The sequence below is a fragment of the Malus sylvestris genome, chromosome 16 (genome assembly GCF_916048215.2).
Source record: "Malus sylvestris chromosome 16, drMalSylv7.2, whole genome shotgun sequence".
Classification (NCBI taxonomy): domain Eukaryota; kingdom Viridiplantae; phylum Streptophyta; class Magnoliopsida; order Rosales; family Rosaceae; genus Malus; species Malus sylvestris.
Genome location: NC_062275.1, coordinates 8,628,732 through 8,646,798, shown reverse-complemented (window position 1 = coordinate 8,646,798; position 18,067 = coordinate 8,628,732). Strand labels below are relative to the sequence as shown.

At 38.4% G+C, this 18,067-nt stretch overlaps 1 protein-coding gene across 1 annotated transcript; it reads right to left on the bottom strand.

The window, feature by feature from the left end:
* Window positions 1-937: 937 nt before the first annotated feature.
* Window positions 938-3,184, bottom strand: LOC126608444 (glycerophosphodiester phosphodiesterase GDPD2-like). Its single transcript, XM_050276319.1, has 8 exons — window positions 2,900-3,184; window positions 2,588-2,781; window positions 2,341-2,400; window positions 2,169-2,249; window positions 1,874-2,074; window positions 1,711-1,806; window positions 1,434-1,630; window positions 938-1,346 (listed from the first exon to the last, which is right to left on the bottom strand). Exons 1-8 carry the CDS (start codon window positions 2,997-2,999, stop codon window positions 1,250-1,252), a joined length of 1,026 nt encoding a protein of 341 aa, XP_050132276.1. The 5' UTR covers window positions 3,000-3,184; the 3' UTR covers window positions 938-1,249.
* Window positions 3,185-18,067: the final 14,883 nt, after the last annotated feature.

Below are 18,067 nucleotides of genomic sequence, written 5' to 3'. Positions count from 1 at the left end.
ACGTATCACACAACGTACACAAACCGTACTTTTCTTTCTTTGAATAAGTACTTTTCCAGAACTGCCAACTTTGGAACCAAATGCTTTGCAGTGCACGCTAGAGAGAAACTTCCTCTCCTCCTCAAAAGGCCCATCAAATGCTAACAAAAAGATGGGTGTCTTTGGGCGTGTCAACAAACTGGCCCACTTGATGATGTGTGGATCACCCTCATTGTAAAGAAAGATTTTTAAATGTATTCGAAATATGAGTAGGAAATCACATGTAATTATATAATTGGAATTCACTTGAAAAAAAAATTTCACCAATTGTGTACTAACATGTGGCGTACCACCTCGTGTTCTAGGGGCACATAAATATCTCTCCATTGTAAAGTTGCGTCTTTTTTAGACCTCATTCCAAGAATTTAAGAGGGTATTTGTATTCTTGTTTTAGAAGCAAAGTACTTCGTCACTTTTAACCTTGTTCCATTTTATAGGGATTATAGGATAATTTTTTTAAACCGTAGAGTACGATTATTTAGGGTCTAGACATACAAAATCAGTACATTTGTTAACATATAATGATCTATCTCAGCTCTATTAACGAGGGTTGGTTTTGTGTGTGTAAATGGAATTATTCTTATATTGTAATATTTGAAAGAACAAGAGGCACTGAACCTAGAATCTACAACTTTAAATCTAATATGAGAATTGTTATTAGAATCGAGTGCAAAAGAAGTGCCAAGAATATTTCCTTTAATATTTATTAAGACGGAGGTTGAGAATACAACTATGTGTTACGCAAATAAAATTATTTAGATCAGAAGTTAAGTTTCGCAAGTTGTACTTATGTTTTACGCATGTTCAAAGAAAACTGTATAGCGATTGTAGCTTAGTTGATTAAGCTTGAACCAAAAGTCTCGATTTCCCCATCAAGTTGACGTAGCCCTCAGATTTGCTAACAAGGCCTGGCATTTTTTTTTCCTGCAGGACTAATCTACTTAATTATGTCGTTTGAGTACACAATATATTCCAAAAATTTATTGTTGATTAAAATTTGAACTCCAAACTCATCTTCCATTTGGGTAACCATTTGGATACAACCAAAAAACAAAAACTAAGGTATGGTCCGTAAAATGTTGCTCTATGCACAATTTTTCATCCGGTTCTGGCCACGTTAATTGGCCGTCAACGTTGTATCTACTCTGGCATAACCTTTCCTGCAAAAGTTCCAAGTTTGTCCTTCTTTGACATGAATTCGGGTTCAGTTCTAGTCGGAAACCGCCTCTGTGATCTCTTGGACAAGGTCAACAATCACTCCCTCAACCCCCATGAGAAGTTGCATGTATACAGCATCTGGCACATTGCTGCAAGTTCACAAAGGATATGATCGTATTATTAGCTGAATAAGTACTTCTGATCTGAAAAGTGCTTTTACCAAAGTGATGGCTTACTTTAATTGTCCATAGGTTATAATGCAAAGTTTGGCCTGTTTAATCTTGGTCACTGCCCTTGGATTTCTCAAGATAGCTTTTACTTCTGATACAATTCCTTGCAAACCACCTCCCAAACACACCTTCATGGCCTCTTCCAGCGAATTCCTTCGAACATCGGCGTAAATTTCAGACCCTCCGTTAGTGAGGAAGTAGACCTGGATTGCATTAAATGCAGGTTCAGCAAAGTAGACCATTTTCAATACGCTTCGACAGAAAGTTTAGAATGTGATCTTACAGGGTATGTGGTCTGCAATTTTCTCATCAGCAATGCAGCATCAGGCTGAAAGCTCGAAAACAGGATCGGTCTATCTTTCGCGTACTTAGTCACCACCTGTTTAAAGAAATCTTAGTACATATTATGTCCTATAGAACCTGCTAAGCAAATTAGGCATCCTTACCTGCAAGATTACTTGAAGAACATGTTCGAGTTTTTCTTCTTTGTAGACAATCTGATCATCGAACTTCAATTCAATGTTAAAACCCTTGGAATGCTCAACTTTCTCGAACACCTCTTGCAATGTGCATAGGGAGTCATCCTGTTCTACCTTCCAGTAAAAAATCCTCCCATCTTTTATTTTTCTGACCAAGGGCCTCCCCACCTGCATTTGAATGAATGAAAAAATAGACTTATTAACAGAACATCCACATACATTTTATCGATTTGGAATCGGAAAAAATAACCATTTGTGATACCTTTCCGGCCTCTTTCTGGGGTCCGTAGGAGAGAAATTCTAGCAGAGTAATGTCTGTAACCCTTTCCTCCTTGAAAACACCCTGAAACAAAATTACATATAACATCAATAGTCAGCAGGAAAATAAAAATCAAGGAATTCAAGGGTCCGTTTGATAACAATTCCGAACTAACCTTGTCCTCGGCGCCAATAAAGTTGTCATGAAAAATGATCGGGTAGTCATCTTTGGTCACCTACAAAAATAGCTTTTGTTTACAATTTTCCCTAATTGTAAAACCAAGAAATTGAAACGAAAAGAAAGAAAAAAGAAGCAGAACAATTAGTACCCTCAAATCAAAGTCTGTTTCTCTTAACAAAGTTTGTGACTTTGATCAAATGTTTTCTTTTGGGTACCAAAAGAAGCACAAAGATGATGCTCACCTGAACGTCGAACTCGACGAAATCGATCGGGAACTGAGCGGCGGCATTGAAGGAGAGAATGGAGTTCTCTTTGATGGATTTGAGTTTTGCGTCAGAAGACTGCAACATGTTCATCCCGCTGCCTCTGTGTCCCATCACCACGAACTTTGGCCATTTGTATCCCCATTTCGTTTCTTCACCCTCATCTTTCACACCTATTCACACAAAAAAAAGTGACAAAAAAAAAAAACCCAATTCCAAAAATCAGATTCCTTTCTTTTTTTTTTTGTTTCTTGAATTCCAAGTAATTAATTTGATTGCAAATGCCGAGACCTTGAGCCAACCACGGCGAATATACGGCCAATGCGGCAGCATTTTCTGTGACTTGATCGAGGTTTGGAACATCAGAGACATGAACGGCCTTCAGAGCCATTGATTTTTATCTTGCAAAAATGCAAGCTTTGGGAATTCAAGAAAAATGTGGACACTAAGAAAAAATTGGCACTCGGTTTTGAAGAACACAGAAGCTTGGGACATGTTTGGACAGTGATAGCGGTATTTAAGAAGCTTCAAAATAGTGTGATTGACTCGTTAGAAACTAGAGATAGAATCTTCCATTCCAAACAGGCTAATTTTGTTTTGAGATATTTCATTGTGTTCATTGAAAGAACGAGAAATTTGCGGAAGTTTCTAAATTATTTTTGTTCTAAAGGAGTATGCTAATTCATATCTCGTTTGTCATATCCGTTTTACGTGTTTATGAGATATCCTTATTTGTGAGGTCAATTTGAACTTTTCAAACAACAAATTAACTTAACTTCATTTAGTATTTTCTATTTGGGCCTAATTAGGAATTGCGTGTTTTTGCTCCAAGTCTATATTGGCCATGCATATCCAAAATTTTGCCAAACTGGCAAATTTAATTGGAAAGGGATCCGGACCAAATCCATCCCATCAATCAATCAAAGCTCTTGAAATTTGATTCAAAGGTTAAAAACAAGGAGTCTCTTTAAAAATTATAATAACTTTAACCGTTAGATCAAATTTCAATGACTCGTATTGATTGATTGGATGTATTTGATGGAAGGGATCCGGAGAGGATCCCCTTCCAATTTAATTAGCGTTTCTCTGCTGATGAGGCAATGCTGATCATATTCTTGGCTCTTAGTCTATGTTTAGGGTTCAAGGTTTGATTGTTCGTGAGTCGTGACTCGTCCAGATCTCAAGCAATGATCCTCATTGTGGTTAAATCGTACATAAAATGTAAGAGACTTATAGTTCTAAACATACATTAACACTTGCTCTAATATTTGGAGTAAAACTCAAATTTTAAGTTCTAAACTTATCCCAACTTACTCAAACCCTTGAGGCAAATATGAGTTTTAACCCAAAACTTATTTCTGAGACAAATTGAACTTAGGATTCCTCCCGAGTTAGTGGAGTTGGCCTATCATATATGTGGACTTTTTTTTCTTTTTATATTTATAAATTCTTTGAATCCAATGGCTAAGATCTAATATGATTCAACAATAAAAATTTGAATCCAATGGCTAAAGTGATTAAAAAAAAAAAAAATTCTTTTATGTGTTTCATATCCTTTCATAATATTTCACAAGTTTTATGGTGTCAGTTAGTGATTTTTCAATATTTGTCGGAATCTATATATTTTTCGGTAAAAAATTTCATAAAATTAAATTAGGATAGTCTACATAATTTTTTTTCTTTTTAAAAAGTTACTTTAAAAAGAAATTAACCTAAATGGATTCTTTAATAATCTGGGGCTAAAATTTTAACCCATAAATGTTGAAGCAGAAAAGCTGTTTATAGGTGTTGACCCTGGTAATTACAAAGCCTACGTGGCACGCAGGCCGAATATATTCTAAGCTAACTACGTCCTTCGGTGATTGCGGGGCGTGCCAACTCGTCGGCCGAGGCTCGGCCGAGGAGTAAATTTGATGATGCTGCGTTGGGTCGCGCTACTGACTTCTGCGTCTTGCGATTGCGGCCGAGAAAGGAACGCGTCTCGGCCTCTTGGGTTCTCGAGCCTGAAGACAAGGCTGCTATTTCTTACAAAGTTCACGAACCGAATTCGGCTTACAATGTGCCGAATGTAATAACTGTAACACCTCACCTCGCTGAGAAGGCTAATGAGATGACCTCGACCAACAAGGATTCGAAAACCCTTCTCGACCGAGACTTGGATAGGCAGTCGACCGTTCTCGCCGCAGTGCTGTTGATGCCAACGGAAGATACTGCGAGACCGACCGATTCTACGGTGACAGAGCTATCTATGCCGACTTAAGATATCACCGGTTGCTTCCACAGTGCTGTTGATGCCAACGGAAGATGTGTCAGCGAAAAAGGAAAAGAAAAAGATCTCAAGTTGTGAGAGTTTGCGCAGGGCAATTTTGTGTTGATTTTGTGTTGCTGAATGTCTTGTATTTATAGTAGCAGAACACCGAGCCCGAGTTCCAATCCTATTTGAACTAGGTTTCCCTCTCCGGATGACCTCGATCAGTCCTATCTCTGCTAGGACTACGAATCTAGTCCTTAACTGAGCCGGATTCGCCTTCTAGTTTTACTGATCTCGTCAAGGGTCCCTATTGTATTAGGACTCGACTTGCACTCTGATTTAACCGACCTAGGCTTGGAAACCCATGAGCTGAACACCCCATGACCCTCTCGCCGTACGTCTTCCCGGGCCAAAAGTGATTCCTCCCTCGGCCCAAACTGTTATTTTGGGCCCAAACAATAGGTTAAAACCTAAATTTTATATGCTAAAAATTTTAGATTTTAACCCAAGGATTGAAGATGATCTAAAAATGTTTATTTATGCATTCAAGGTATGCATTAAAATGTAAACAAAAATGAGTGAATAACCAAGGGCAAATTCAGCAAGGGACTGGTTGAATTTGGGAACCTTACGGATGACTAAAAATGCCTTGGAAAGTCCTTTAGGGACCCGAGCTATAACAGTTTGATACGTGACTCAATGGTAACCAACAAGTGTGCGATAAAGTGCCTAGGGCTCGACGAATGTTGACAGACCTCGGCAACACTACTTGTCAAATGTCGATAAGTCCAACAAGTGCTCGATGAAGTATTGAAGTGCCACGCTAAAGAAACCTGACACAAATCAACCGAACTCGTAAAAAATTTGTGCCCCATGCAAGCTATTTCTGTCTTACAAATGTTTTGAACCCTTCCATTAAAACCCCTTGAGGTATAATTCATGAATCCGCCACTATAAAACTATAAAGATTAATAACGTTTATCCATAGTGTATCAATTTGAATACTGATTTCCAATATAAACAAAATAAGGACATACCATTTATCCTTGATTCCCCAACAAATGTTTATCCTTGGAATACTGAAGTGTAGTAGTCATACATAATTACATACTATACCCAAACATTTTCCATGTTTCTATATTTTATATTTTCGGAAGATGTATATATGATTTTCACTTCAATAGAACAGATGTAAATTTTGAATTTCATTTATTTTTCTCTTTTTAAATAGTGGAGCTCACCTATTACAGATGTAAAAAATTATGTATATTTAATTATTTGCATTTTCATACCAAAAAAAAAAAATCATTTCAAAACATTTGCATCATCATAACTAAAATAAATTGATACGCTAAATGAAAGCTAGCCTATTTCGATCTCCTTCACACTAAGGGTGGCTGGACGTCTTTTAAAAACAAAGTAAAAGAAGGGGTAGATCCTTCTTTTTTATTTTTTTTTGGAACAAATGATAGTATCTATAATAAAGGGAGGGGATGGACTCAGCCTCACAATGAATTAGCAATAATGTGGTTCAAATTTGCTTTTGGAGAGAATCAAATCTAAGACCTCTCACTTATAAGTGAAGAGGAATACCACTAAACCGTAGTACTAAGTGACAGATCTTTCTTTTTTCTTTTTTAAATTGCGGAAAAAGTGAGAGTAGTGCGTTCTACAGCTACTTTCTCTCTTTGTACCTTCTAACACCTCAAGTTGAGAATTCTTGTCATGCTTTTTCATCCCAGTAGCTAGTTTTGAGTTCCCCTTCCCTACTCTTTAGTTAGACCTTTGGCTGGAAGGAATCCCCGACTCCCTAAAGTGGTAAAGAAGGGCTTAATTTTTTTTTTCCCTATCTAACAGGACAAACTCTAGTGGTGATGTCATATCTCTATCTCGAGAAAATGATTTATTTTAGCAAGGTCGATGGGGTCTCACAATCCTCAAAAAAGGACTCTTATTAATGTGGAAATCAAAATAAATCCAATGCAATTATGGCTTTCAAGCTTCAGACGGTAACGACACGAGAAGTTAACAACGACTGAACGTACTGCAGCCTGGCTGGGTCGTCGGCAAGCGTGACAAAAGCCTTTGTGAAATGGACACTCAACCCGCTCGAAGAGGACCAAAACAATCTCAAATAAGTCTAACAAACATGTGGAAATCTGGTTGGTGCAACCAAGAAAGATGGTACGGAAGCCTTTGGGCATCTCACAGTAATGCAACCATGAAATCTTAATATCAAATCTTAGTAAGATGTTGACCTCTTTTTCTTCTCTTCTGCTGATTCCATGATAGACTCGTGTAGAAATTTCTGAATCTTACAATCAATGGTCACAATTAAAAGTAAGATGTCATTGCTAGCCAAACATCATCAAGCAACCAAGTTTTTGGGTGAGTAATTGTTTGGGCCCGATTTTACAATATCGGCCTGAGCCATTGAGGCCGTTGGATTTCATATTTTTCTAAATATTACTATTGGATTATTATAATAATTATCTTATAAAATATATTTTTGGAAGCAAAGGAGATCAATTTCAGTTCGAATTGCTACACTTACATGATGATTGGTTTGAGAGCTAACGTGGCAGGTTAAAAAATTATCTTCCCTGCATTTATGCAAATACAATGGGGTAAAAGATGAGATCATATTGGTCAAGGTTAGTTGGCGTGGATAAAAATGATCCGATGACCTTCTTTGGTTGGTCAACGAGGTGAAATAGGTGATCAGGAAATCAATGCATGTGTTGGATAAAGATCACGATGTTGATGGAATTACGATAAGGGATAAGTAAAAATGGTGATGTGCTTGAAAGATGACTTTACACGTGGTGGTGATAAAAGATGGTAGTAATTATCTTGTTGAGTAGGCTAAATGATTTAGCATATTGGTATAGACTTTTGCGTTATGAGCCAGGATGTGGTTGATGGATATTTGGGATAATTCGAGAGGTTTAGTCTTGGTTGGTTTCTAGGAAATCACCAAGGCCACAAGATACATTTGGGATAATTCAAGAAGTTTAAGTCTCGGTTGGTTTCTAAGGTTAAGGGATCATGCATACTTGAGAAGATATTCCCATTATTTACGACGACAATCCTAGTGTTCTGCTATTATAAATACAGGGGGTCATGGATCATTTAGGGGACCTCTAATTGAACACACAAAACTGCTCTGCGCAAACCCTCTCAACAACTTTGAGATTTTTTTTATTTTCTTTTTCGCCGACACATATTCAGTTGGCATAAACAGCATTGTGGAGGCAACCGGTGATATCTTCAGTTGGCATAATCAGTACTGTCGCCGTAGAATCAGCCGATCTCGCATCATCTTCAGTTGGCATAAACAGCACTGCGTCGAGGCCGACTGGTTACCTATGCAAGTCTCGGTCGAGAAGGATTTCCGAATCTTTGTTGGTCGAGATCATCTCATCAGCCTTCTCGGCGAAGTGAGGTGTTTCGAGTTACTACATTCGGCACATTGGAAGCCGAATTTGATATTTAACTTCGCTAAGTTAGCAGCCTTGTTTTCAGGCTCTAGAACCCGAAGGCCGAGACAAGTTCCTTCCTCGGCCACAGTCGCAAGATCAAGAAGTCAGCAGCGCACCCAACGCGACATCAACATATTTTACTCCTCGGCCGACGAGTTGGCACGCCCCGCACACAATCGAATGACGTAGTTAACTCATAGATTACTTGGCCTGCGCTCCACGTAGGCTTGGTAGTTTTTAGGGTCAACAGTAATACTGTAATACTGAGAATACTGAGAGACCATAATACTTTATCCAACATTTTTCAACATGATCTATTCTGTTTCCTTTTTCGTTCACCAATTATTTTTGAAATCATTACTTGCACCAATTTCATGTGAAACTGTGCCAAATTTACACTATCGGCCCGGGCAATTAAGGCCGTTGAGTGAGCATAGCTCTCAACCGTCAGATAGAAAAATGAAGATAATTTTGTTATTGTCCTTGGCCGTATAGCTCGGTTGAATCTCACTTTCGACTGAATCTTGGTGGTTACTCAATCCTTGATTATTGATGGTCTGATCATTCAGATAGACCGCATTCGGTCGAATCCCACAGTTGCCGACACTTCACCATTTCGACGAACTTCGTTATATATATATATATATATATATGCATAGCCAACAATATCCCATCACATAAGGCAGAAAGAGAGATGGCATGCAAAAAAGACGACGACAGGTTCATGAAATTGATGAAAAAGCCACCCATTTTAAGTGGTAGGCTTCCACATGGGTTGGCCCTTTCATTCGGTGATGTTGTGATTCGGTGGAGTTTGTCTAGGAACCGTGGATAAAATACAAGTCCATCTGTGGACTCTTAACAACATCACATGTTATTTGCAAAACAAAGATTAATTTAGACTTGGCCATTTATTCACCATTGAGCTTTGGTGCAATTTTTGCCCTCGGTCGTACAACTTTTTGTGATGTCAGTTGGATACATATAAAGGTTGCTGCGAATGACTACTGGGTTTATCTCATCACACTCATCACCAAGATGGTCGAGGGGTAGAACTACTAGTGATTATTTCAAGCTGCAATTAGTGAGCTCATCAGATGCGGTTTTTCATCAAATCAATATCAACCTAATGCACAAGACTCTTGAAATCCTAACTTCCATTCCCGTGGAGTGATTTCAGTTACCTATATGAAGGGCAATCAATATCGTATTCAACCGCCAGAACATTAGCCGAGCTCGGCAAACACACCGAGTCGAGGAAAGTTATTTATAGAAGGCCACCCATGCTAGGTGGTAGGTCTTCGTGTAGCTTAATCCTCACTTGGCGAGATTGGTTTTGGCCTTGGTCAGTAAGCCTATATGCCAATTTTTGCCGAGCTCGGCAAGCATGGGCTGGTGCTTGACACAGGTTGGTCGTTGTGGCTTGGTGTTCATTTTTTCTTCCAAACCCACCATCCCCATTTTGACCGTGTTTCGGTAACACAAAAATGGCATGCCGAGTTGTGTTTGTGCTCGGTGAGCAAATATTACGTGCATGCTCAGTGGAGTATGACATTTATAGGGTGAAGTTTGGAACATAAACTTCAGAGATATTAGTATTCATGCGCTGCAGACTTTTTGAGGAATCAAATTATTTTTGGCTTCAAGTGGACCTTTTGGATTCCACGAAGCTACTTGATGGTGGTTTGCTGGGATGTAGTCGACATTAGCACTGCTTTGATGAAAGCATGATGGTCTTCAGGATGTAAGCGCAGAAGCCCGTTTATTTCTCAACCACTTGGCGGCTGCATGCATGGTAATATATCTCATTCCAAGTTGTTAACAGCCGAGGGAGTCAAGGTGCTATGCATGCTGATAAAAATCGAGAAAAGAGTGCCAACATGACGACTCGGTCTAAATGGTGATTACGTAACTAATATTCGGCTCAAGGATTTTTCTATGGCGTCGAGGTATTTGGACAACAAGACTTTGCATTGGCGTCCTGCCCATGGCGTGGTGGTTAAGGATATTAAGGACGTGGATTTTTATTTGGACGAAGTTGGTTTGTCGAGCTCGATGAAATATATTCTTCGGTCTTATGTTTTTCGACCAAGAAACTTGAGAAAACAGGCCGTCAAAGTAATTTAAAAATTCTTCGGCCCAAGTGAAAAGTTAGCAAGAGTTGCTTGGTATAGCTTAGGCGATAAGCGTCTTCGGTGGAGTTGGAATCGTTTTGGCTTGGTGTTTCTCGGCTCCACTTTCTTATGAATGGAGTGGATAGCTGAATACAATGTCAAACAGTTGAGAGCCAGGCACAAATGACTAATTTCCTTGACCATTCGGCTTACGAGCCGAAGTTCAAGGAAACTGGGGGGCAATGTTTAGACCCAAATTTACACTATCGGCCCGGGCAATCAAGGCCATTGAGTGAGCATAGCTCTCAACCGTCAGATAGAAAAGTGAAGATAATTTTGTTATTGTTAAAGGATAATATTATGGTTGTTATCATAATCATTATTTTTTAGTATGAATTATCTTGGAATATTCTTAAAGATATGATACAGATTATAACCCCAAGCAATCAGTACGATTCAAATTAGTCTGGGATATCTGGCATGTGGTGGTGGTGACAAATTGACAAGTAGTCAAAATGAATTTGAAATTCATTAAATAGGGATCAGGATGCATGGATGGGTGATGGAATTATGACAAGATACAAAAGCCTAGCTAGGCTAGGTTTTGAGTCATGATGGGATAATGTTAAATAAGAATGGTAGAATTGCAATTCATTTGCAATTCTTTAAGTCAGCACATACGTGGAAGGTTGGGAGTTATTTCCCATGTAGTTATATACCACAAGTTTATGATGATTATCTCCAGAGAGCAACCAACCACAACGGTGTACGTGGATTGGTAGGCATTATTTGATCAATAAATCCAAGCATGCAGGTTATCTTGGGATTTGATGTGATAAGGCTAAGCACAAGGATTTGATGTGATAAAGCTTATTTGATGCAATCAATGGAAGAGTTTTGATACATAGCAAGAAGCTTATATCAACTTATCAACCAACGCACATATGTCTCTATAAATACAGATGCTCTACGACGGAGATAGGACCTTCAATTCAACACATAACTGCCCTGCGCAAACCCTATCAACAACCTTGAGATTTTTTCCTTCCTCTTTTCACCGACACACCTTCAGTTTGGATAAACAGCACTGTGAAGGCAACCGGTGATATCTTCAGTTGGCATAAACAACACTGTCGCTGTAGAATCAGCCGGTCTCGCAGCATCTTCAGTCGGCATAAACAGCACTGCGTCGAGGGCGACTGGTTATCTATCCAATTCTCGGTCGAGAAGGATTTTTGAATCCTTATTGATCGAGGTCATCTCATCAGCCTTCTTGGCGAAGTGAGGTGTTACAGTTTATTGGGCTCAGCACATTGCATGCCGAGTTATTTTATGATTGGATACTCTCAAGTGGGATTTAGAGTTCGGCACTTCGACAGGCGAACCGCGTTTACTGTTAAGACTTATATCCGCTTTGAGTATTTGTGCCCTTACACTTTGGTGTCGATTCGGTGTGAGTTTACTCTGACGAATGTCATCACTGTGACCGAATCCAACGACGACGATTTGTGAACTTCGTAAGAACAGTAGCCTTGTCTTCAGGTTTGAGAGCCCATGAGGCTGAGACGTATTCCTTCTTCGGTCGCAATCGCAAGACACATAAGTCAGTCGCGCGCTTAACGCAACGTCAACACATTTACTCATCGGCCGAGCTCGGCCGTCGAGTTGGCACGCCCCGCATTCAACCGAATGACGTAGTTAGCTCGTAGATTACTCGGCTTGCGTGCCACGTATGCTTGGTAGTTTTTAGGGTCAACAGAAACATTTTCAATAAGAGTAATGTTAGGAAGACTAACATTTTGAACCAAATGATATGATCGTAGATAATTGAATTATTAATTAATTATCGATTAACGTGCTTGTTTTTTATTGGCGATATATTATTTGTTTACAAATTTGATTTAAATTTTTATCTCCCTAACATTACCATTTGAAAAATCAACACGTCTATTGAGGGCTCATCAAGAATTTACAACCCGAAATCAATACAAAAAATATGAAAGCATTTTAATGAATCAAATTTTTCATAAAACGATTTAAAAAAAAAAACTCACTTTTTTCATTTCTAGATATGGGTGAACAAAATATGGAGGCGTACGGTCATCGTATGGTCTTTGACCCAATTAATGTGTTGGAAGTTAGAATAGAAAACTCTATAATGCTTAAAAAGATGAGTTTTAGACTATAATTTTACATAAAATTAAAATCTAACTGTAGTCTATGATACATTTAATTATTTCATATATTAATTATATTTTGATGTTTTATTTCCTTTTATTCCTTATTTTTAATGTATTTATTACGTTTAATTTTCATTTCATTCAATATAATATATCTTGATGTCTACATTTAGGTAAACTAATTTTTTTTATATAATATATTCTGATACAATTTGTATAATCTTTCAGTTTGGTACAATAAATTTAATATATTTCGGTATATCTATCAATACAAATATATAAGGGCATTAATTCAATTTAATACATTTTCTTACATACATTTCGGTACGTAAATTTTGGTACATTAATTCAATATAATACATTTCAGTACTGACATTTAGGTCCATTAATTCGATATAATACATTTCGGTAAATACATTTAGGTTCATTATAATATATGTTGTTACAAACATTTCGGTACAGTCAATTATGTACACTTATGTATTGGAATCCGAATCCTCACCAGATCCTCTTTGTGAAGATCCCGGGGATCCGTCAATTGTCACATCCCGACCCAGCGCGGACCACTTCCCGAGCCCGTTCTACCACCGTAGCACGATATTGTCCACTTTGGGCCCCGACCACGCCCTCACGGTTTTGTTTCTGGGAACTCACGAGCAACTTCCCAGTGGATCACCCATCATGGGAGTGCTCTGGCCACCTTCTCGCTTAACTTCGGAGTTCTGATGGAACCCGAAGCCAGTGAGCTCCCAAAAGGCCTTGTGCTAGGTAGAGATGAGAATATACATTTAAGGATCACTCCCCTGGGCGATGTGGGATGTTGCATCAATTATGTCCGTTCATCGTACATCGTGCAGTCAAAAATTATTTTATATATTTTTATTTAAAACTAAACACAAACAATACTTGACAAAAACTGATCGTATGATGTACGATGAACAGACACAATTCACGGATCCCCAAAATCCTCACCAAAAGGATCCGGAAAGGATCCTGCTGGGTATTTACATATTTGTGTGTCACTAATTTCTTTTAGTATTTTCTCATTTATGTTCATTTATAATTGAAAGAACTAATATATGCATATTAATAAAATTAAAATTTTAAATTGGAGACATTAAATAAAAATACACATTAAATAACCAAAGAGAATATACGTATTAATAAAAGTATACTTTAAGGGATTAAATTAAATATATAGTCTAGCAATAGGTATTTTTTAAATTCTAATCTTTTGCAAAGGCTAATGTTCAAAAACCCCTTAGAACTGCTAACACACAAACAACCATACAGCAAACAAATGGGGACTTTTTACAATGGAAGTTATCCTGATTTGGTGTATCCTTATTTTCAAAAGTAACCTCTAAGAGCATGTTCAACGAAATTGTCAAATTCTAAATGTCAAATTACTTTAACCACCACGAGGTGACCTATTGGTTGATGGTGAATTTTAGGCCCGTATTTCACATGCCACGTCTAGGGTTTGATTACTGGCGCTAGTGAGTTGCACGATGGTGGCTAAGGGAAGATTGACATGCATATGTGAGTCTTCCCGGCCTTCGAAAAAGTGAATTGTCGTGACGAAACCATCAACTAGTCCATTTTTTTAAAGAAAAGAAATGTCAAATTACTTTTGAAAGTTGATGTGGCAGTTTGATATATATATTTTTTTTCACAAAAGCGATAGAGAATTTTATTGATTAGAACAAACATATAGAACCAACGTTACATCGAGGTGCCAGATGGGTATAATAATCCAGTGACCAAATATTTTGATATGGAGATAAATCCGCACAAATTAGCAAATAAAGAAAGCCTCTACCCAGCTACCACAACACAACAAGAACCATAAGCTACTGGTGTAGATCCGCCATAAAGACGGTAAACGTAACAGACCTAGTACCGGAGCCACAAATCACATAAAACAAGAACCAGAAGGCACCGGTGTAGATCTGCTACAAAGACGACAGACGTAACAGACCTAACACTAGAGCCACAAAAGCAATCGCAAGAACGAGGCCACAAACGACTCATTGAAGTGATACAACGTGATTTGCTAAGCAGAACAAAACAACACAAAATGAAAAACTACCTAATCCAAGAATAGAACGATCAACCAGCAAGTCTTCATAGTGAGCAGTGGCGAAGCTACGTGAGGGCGAGGAGTGGCATCCGCCCCTCCCCTCGCTAGAAATCAAGCCTAGAAGCGGTGGTTCCGCCCCTCTAGTCTCGTCGGAAGTGGTGAAATTCCGTCTGGTTTTCTGGCGTTTTGGGTTTCCCTGCTCTGTCGCAGCACAGGCTGATCGCAGCTTCTGGAGACTGGAAATGAATATCTGCATTTTGTAGCTTCTGGAGACTGGAAATGAAGTTCCAGTTCGGTTTGAACGAAGAAGAAGAGAAAGGAAGAAGAGAGAGACTTCTCTCTCTCCCATCCCACCCCACGTGAACTTTCAGAATTACAATTTGTTTTGTTTATTTTTTTTAAATATTGTCCAATCAAGTTGCACCACCTAACCTGCTATTGCTGTTTTATCGATAGTCGTTATGTTGATGGCTCTACAGTGGAACTGTGGAAGTTAAAACTGATGATCGTTTCGAAAATCAAGAGGATAGTATATTAGTGTGGGTACCGAAAGGAGACATAGAAGAAATTTTCACAAGAATAAAGAGATTAACTTTTGTTTTATTTTTTAATTATTGTCTAATTAATTTGACCATTATTCTAATATTTTTTAAACCACTTATTTGACACTATTATTTAGCTTAAAATTCACTATAAATTTATACGAACTTCAAAAAATAATTTGTAAAATATTACGAACTCGTAATTATTTGTTTTTTTTTCTTTCTCTTACCATCAAATTCAACAAAGTAATAAAGAAAATTTGTCATTATTTTTATATATTATATGTTTTATAATCAATGTTTTTTTGGATATTATAAGCTATATAATAAATAGACAATTATTTATATGGTATATAATAAATTTATTTAAATTTGCCTAGGTTCTGACCTAAGTGTAAAGTCATGTCTATCGCCCGATTAGAGCTTAGCATCTTTTAAAACTTTGCTAATTATACAATTAAGTAATAGGACGATACAACAAGAAACGATGCTAAATCATCCTTCAAATAATATTGTTGTTCAAACCCTCATTCGACTATTTTGAGTAGTCCAAGTCCTCTTTTGAATATTTCGGTTAGTGCAAATTCTTCTATGAATATTACAGGTAGTTCAAATAATCTTCTTGCAAATCCTGAACTTAGACCTCGAATGAATGTTCACATATTTTAGGGACCCTAAATTTTTTGAATTTCGCCCCTCCCATGAGAATTCCTGGCTTCGCCACTGATAGTGAGGACAAAACCGTGGTGGAAAATGAGTCTAGGAGATGGATCTGACTATCACAACCGTAAATCCTAGCACTTAGCACAAATAATTTCCAAAATCAAAGGGCATATCTTTAGGAAGAAACTCCTACAAAAGTTGGAGGGTTGTTAGTAAAAACGGTGGGAAAAATGAAGGGTGTTTGTTGAGATATGATTAGTTTCCTTCCTATTTGGTAGCATGATAATCATTGACTATCAGTGATTTATTCTTTCCCCTTGTACAAATATTTACTTAGCTGATTTGTAGGAGTTAAAAGTTGTGATTGTATTCTTGCAGTTTGTATAAGAACCCTAGCGCAGCTTGTATATTCATTGAGAATTAATACAGAAAATTCTTTTTTGCCATTCCATTCTTAAGATGGTATCAGAGCGTCCAAGATCCTAGGACGTTTTTTTTCTTGGTTTCTCCTCGTTTTTTCCTTCGATTTTTCTTGTAAGAAAAGTCGTTCTTTTTTGGCTATGGGAGACTCCAAGTCGGTTGCGGCGTCGAACGATCCCTCAAGCCCCTTCTATGTTCATCCCTCTGATAATCCAGGGATGCATCTTGTTTCCACTCTACTTACTGGAAACAATTATAGCACATGGTCTCGTTCAATGCGCATTGCTCTTAGCGCAAAGAACAAATTTGGTTTTGTTGATGGGTCTGTGAAGCAGCCGTCCGACAAGAACGCAACTGAAGCTGCTCTTTGGCAGTGTTGTAATGACATGGTTCTCATGTGGATTTTAAACTCTGTGAGTTCTGGGTTATCCAACAGTGTGGTTTATGCCGACACTGCACATGATGTTTGGGAGGACCTCAAGACTCGTTTTTCGCAAGACAACGTCCCACGAATTTTCGAGATTCAGCGTGACATTGCACGTCTCACTCAAAATCAGATGTCTGTGTCTGACTATTATTCCCAATTGAAGGGTTTATGGGATGAGTTATCTTCTTATGGCAGCCATAAAAATTGCTCATGTGGTGCCATGAACGACTGTAACGAGAAAGATGAGCAGAATAAGGTTATGCAATTTTTAATGGGGCTTGATGATTCATATGCAGCAGTGAGAGGTCAGATTCTACTTGTAAAGCCATTGCCTTCGGTGCTCAAAGTTTTTTCCATGGTTAATCAAGAGGAGAAGCAACGTGGAATTACAGCCGTCCCACAACCAAGTCTGGAAGGAGCAGCCATGGCCATTCAAGGTGGTCGCGGCAATCAACAAAGTCGTGGCAGCCAAGGGAATCGCAAACCGCTCCATTGCGATTATTGTGACACAGCTCACCACACTAAGGAGACTTGCTACCAACTCCATGGATATCCCGATGACCATCGTCTTCATAAAAAGAACAAGGGAAAGGGCCGCAGTAAGGAGGGAAAACCAGCGACCAACCATGTTCAAGCTTCAACTTCTACCGCTTCTTCATCTACCTCAGCAACACCGATGACTTTCACTCCTGAGCAGCTTCAACAACTCTTTGCTATGATGGCTGGAAATCTACCATCTGAAGCACAGACCAATGCCGTCACAGGTTTGTCTCCCCATCATTCACAAGAGTGGATAATTGATAGTGGCGCTACAAATCATGTTACGGCACTTCCCTTATCGAACTCTACTGTGAACAAGTCTTTGCCTCCAGTAAAATTTCCGACTGGTGAAAGGGTTTCAATTAGTAGTATTGGCAATTTTACTTTTGATCCCAAACTTTCCTTAACTAACGTTTTACGAATTGCCTCCTTTTTGGTTAATTTGATATCCGTTAGTCGTTTAACAAAATCCCTTCGATGTTCCATAACTTTTTTTCCGGATTTTTGTATCTTCCAGGACCTGGAGACGAGAAAGATGATTGGATGGGGTAGACAACGTGGCGGTCTTTACTATCTCACCAAACCAAACAATAGCTGCACCACTTCACCGTCATCCAGTTGCATTAATTCCATTTCATGGCATCGTCGTCTTGGTCATCCCTCTCCACAACGACTCCACTTTTTAGCTAAGCAATTGTTAGATGTTTCTTCTCATTTAAATAAACCTTGTGATGTTTGCCCTTTGGCAAAACAAACT

Bases quoted from the DNA above. Each gene is read 5' to 3' on its own strand.
- LOC126608444 (XM_050276319.1), bottom strand. From the start codon at position 2,999: ATGGCTCTGAAGGCCGTTCATGTCTCTGATGTTCCAAACCTCGATCAA. The intron at 2,782-2,899 runs GTCTCGGCATTT...TTGTGTGAATAG, and splicing joins TTCGCCGTGGTTGGCTCAAG to GTGTGAAAGATGAGGGTGAA. The intron at 2,250-2,340 runs GTTAGTTCGGAA...ATTTTGTTTCAG, and splicing joins TTATTGGCGCCGAGGACAAG to GGTGTTTTCAAGGAGGAAAG.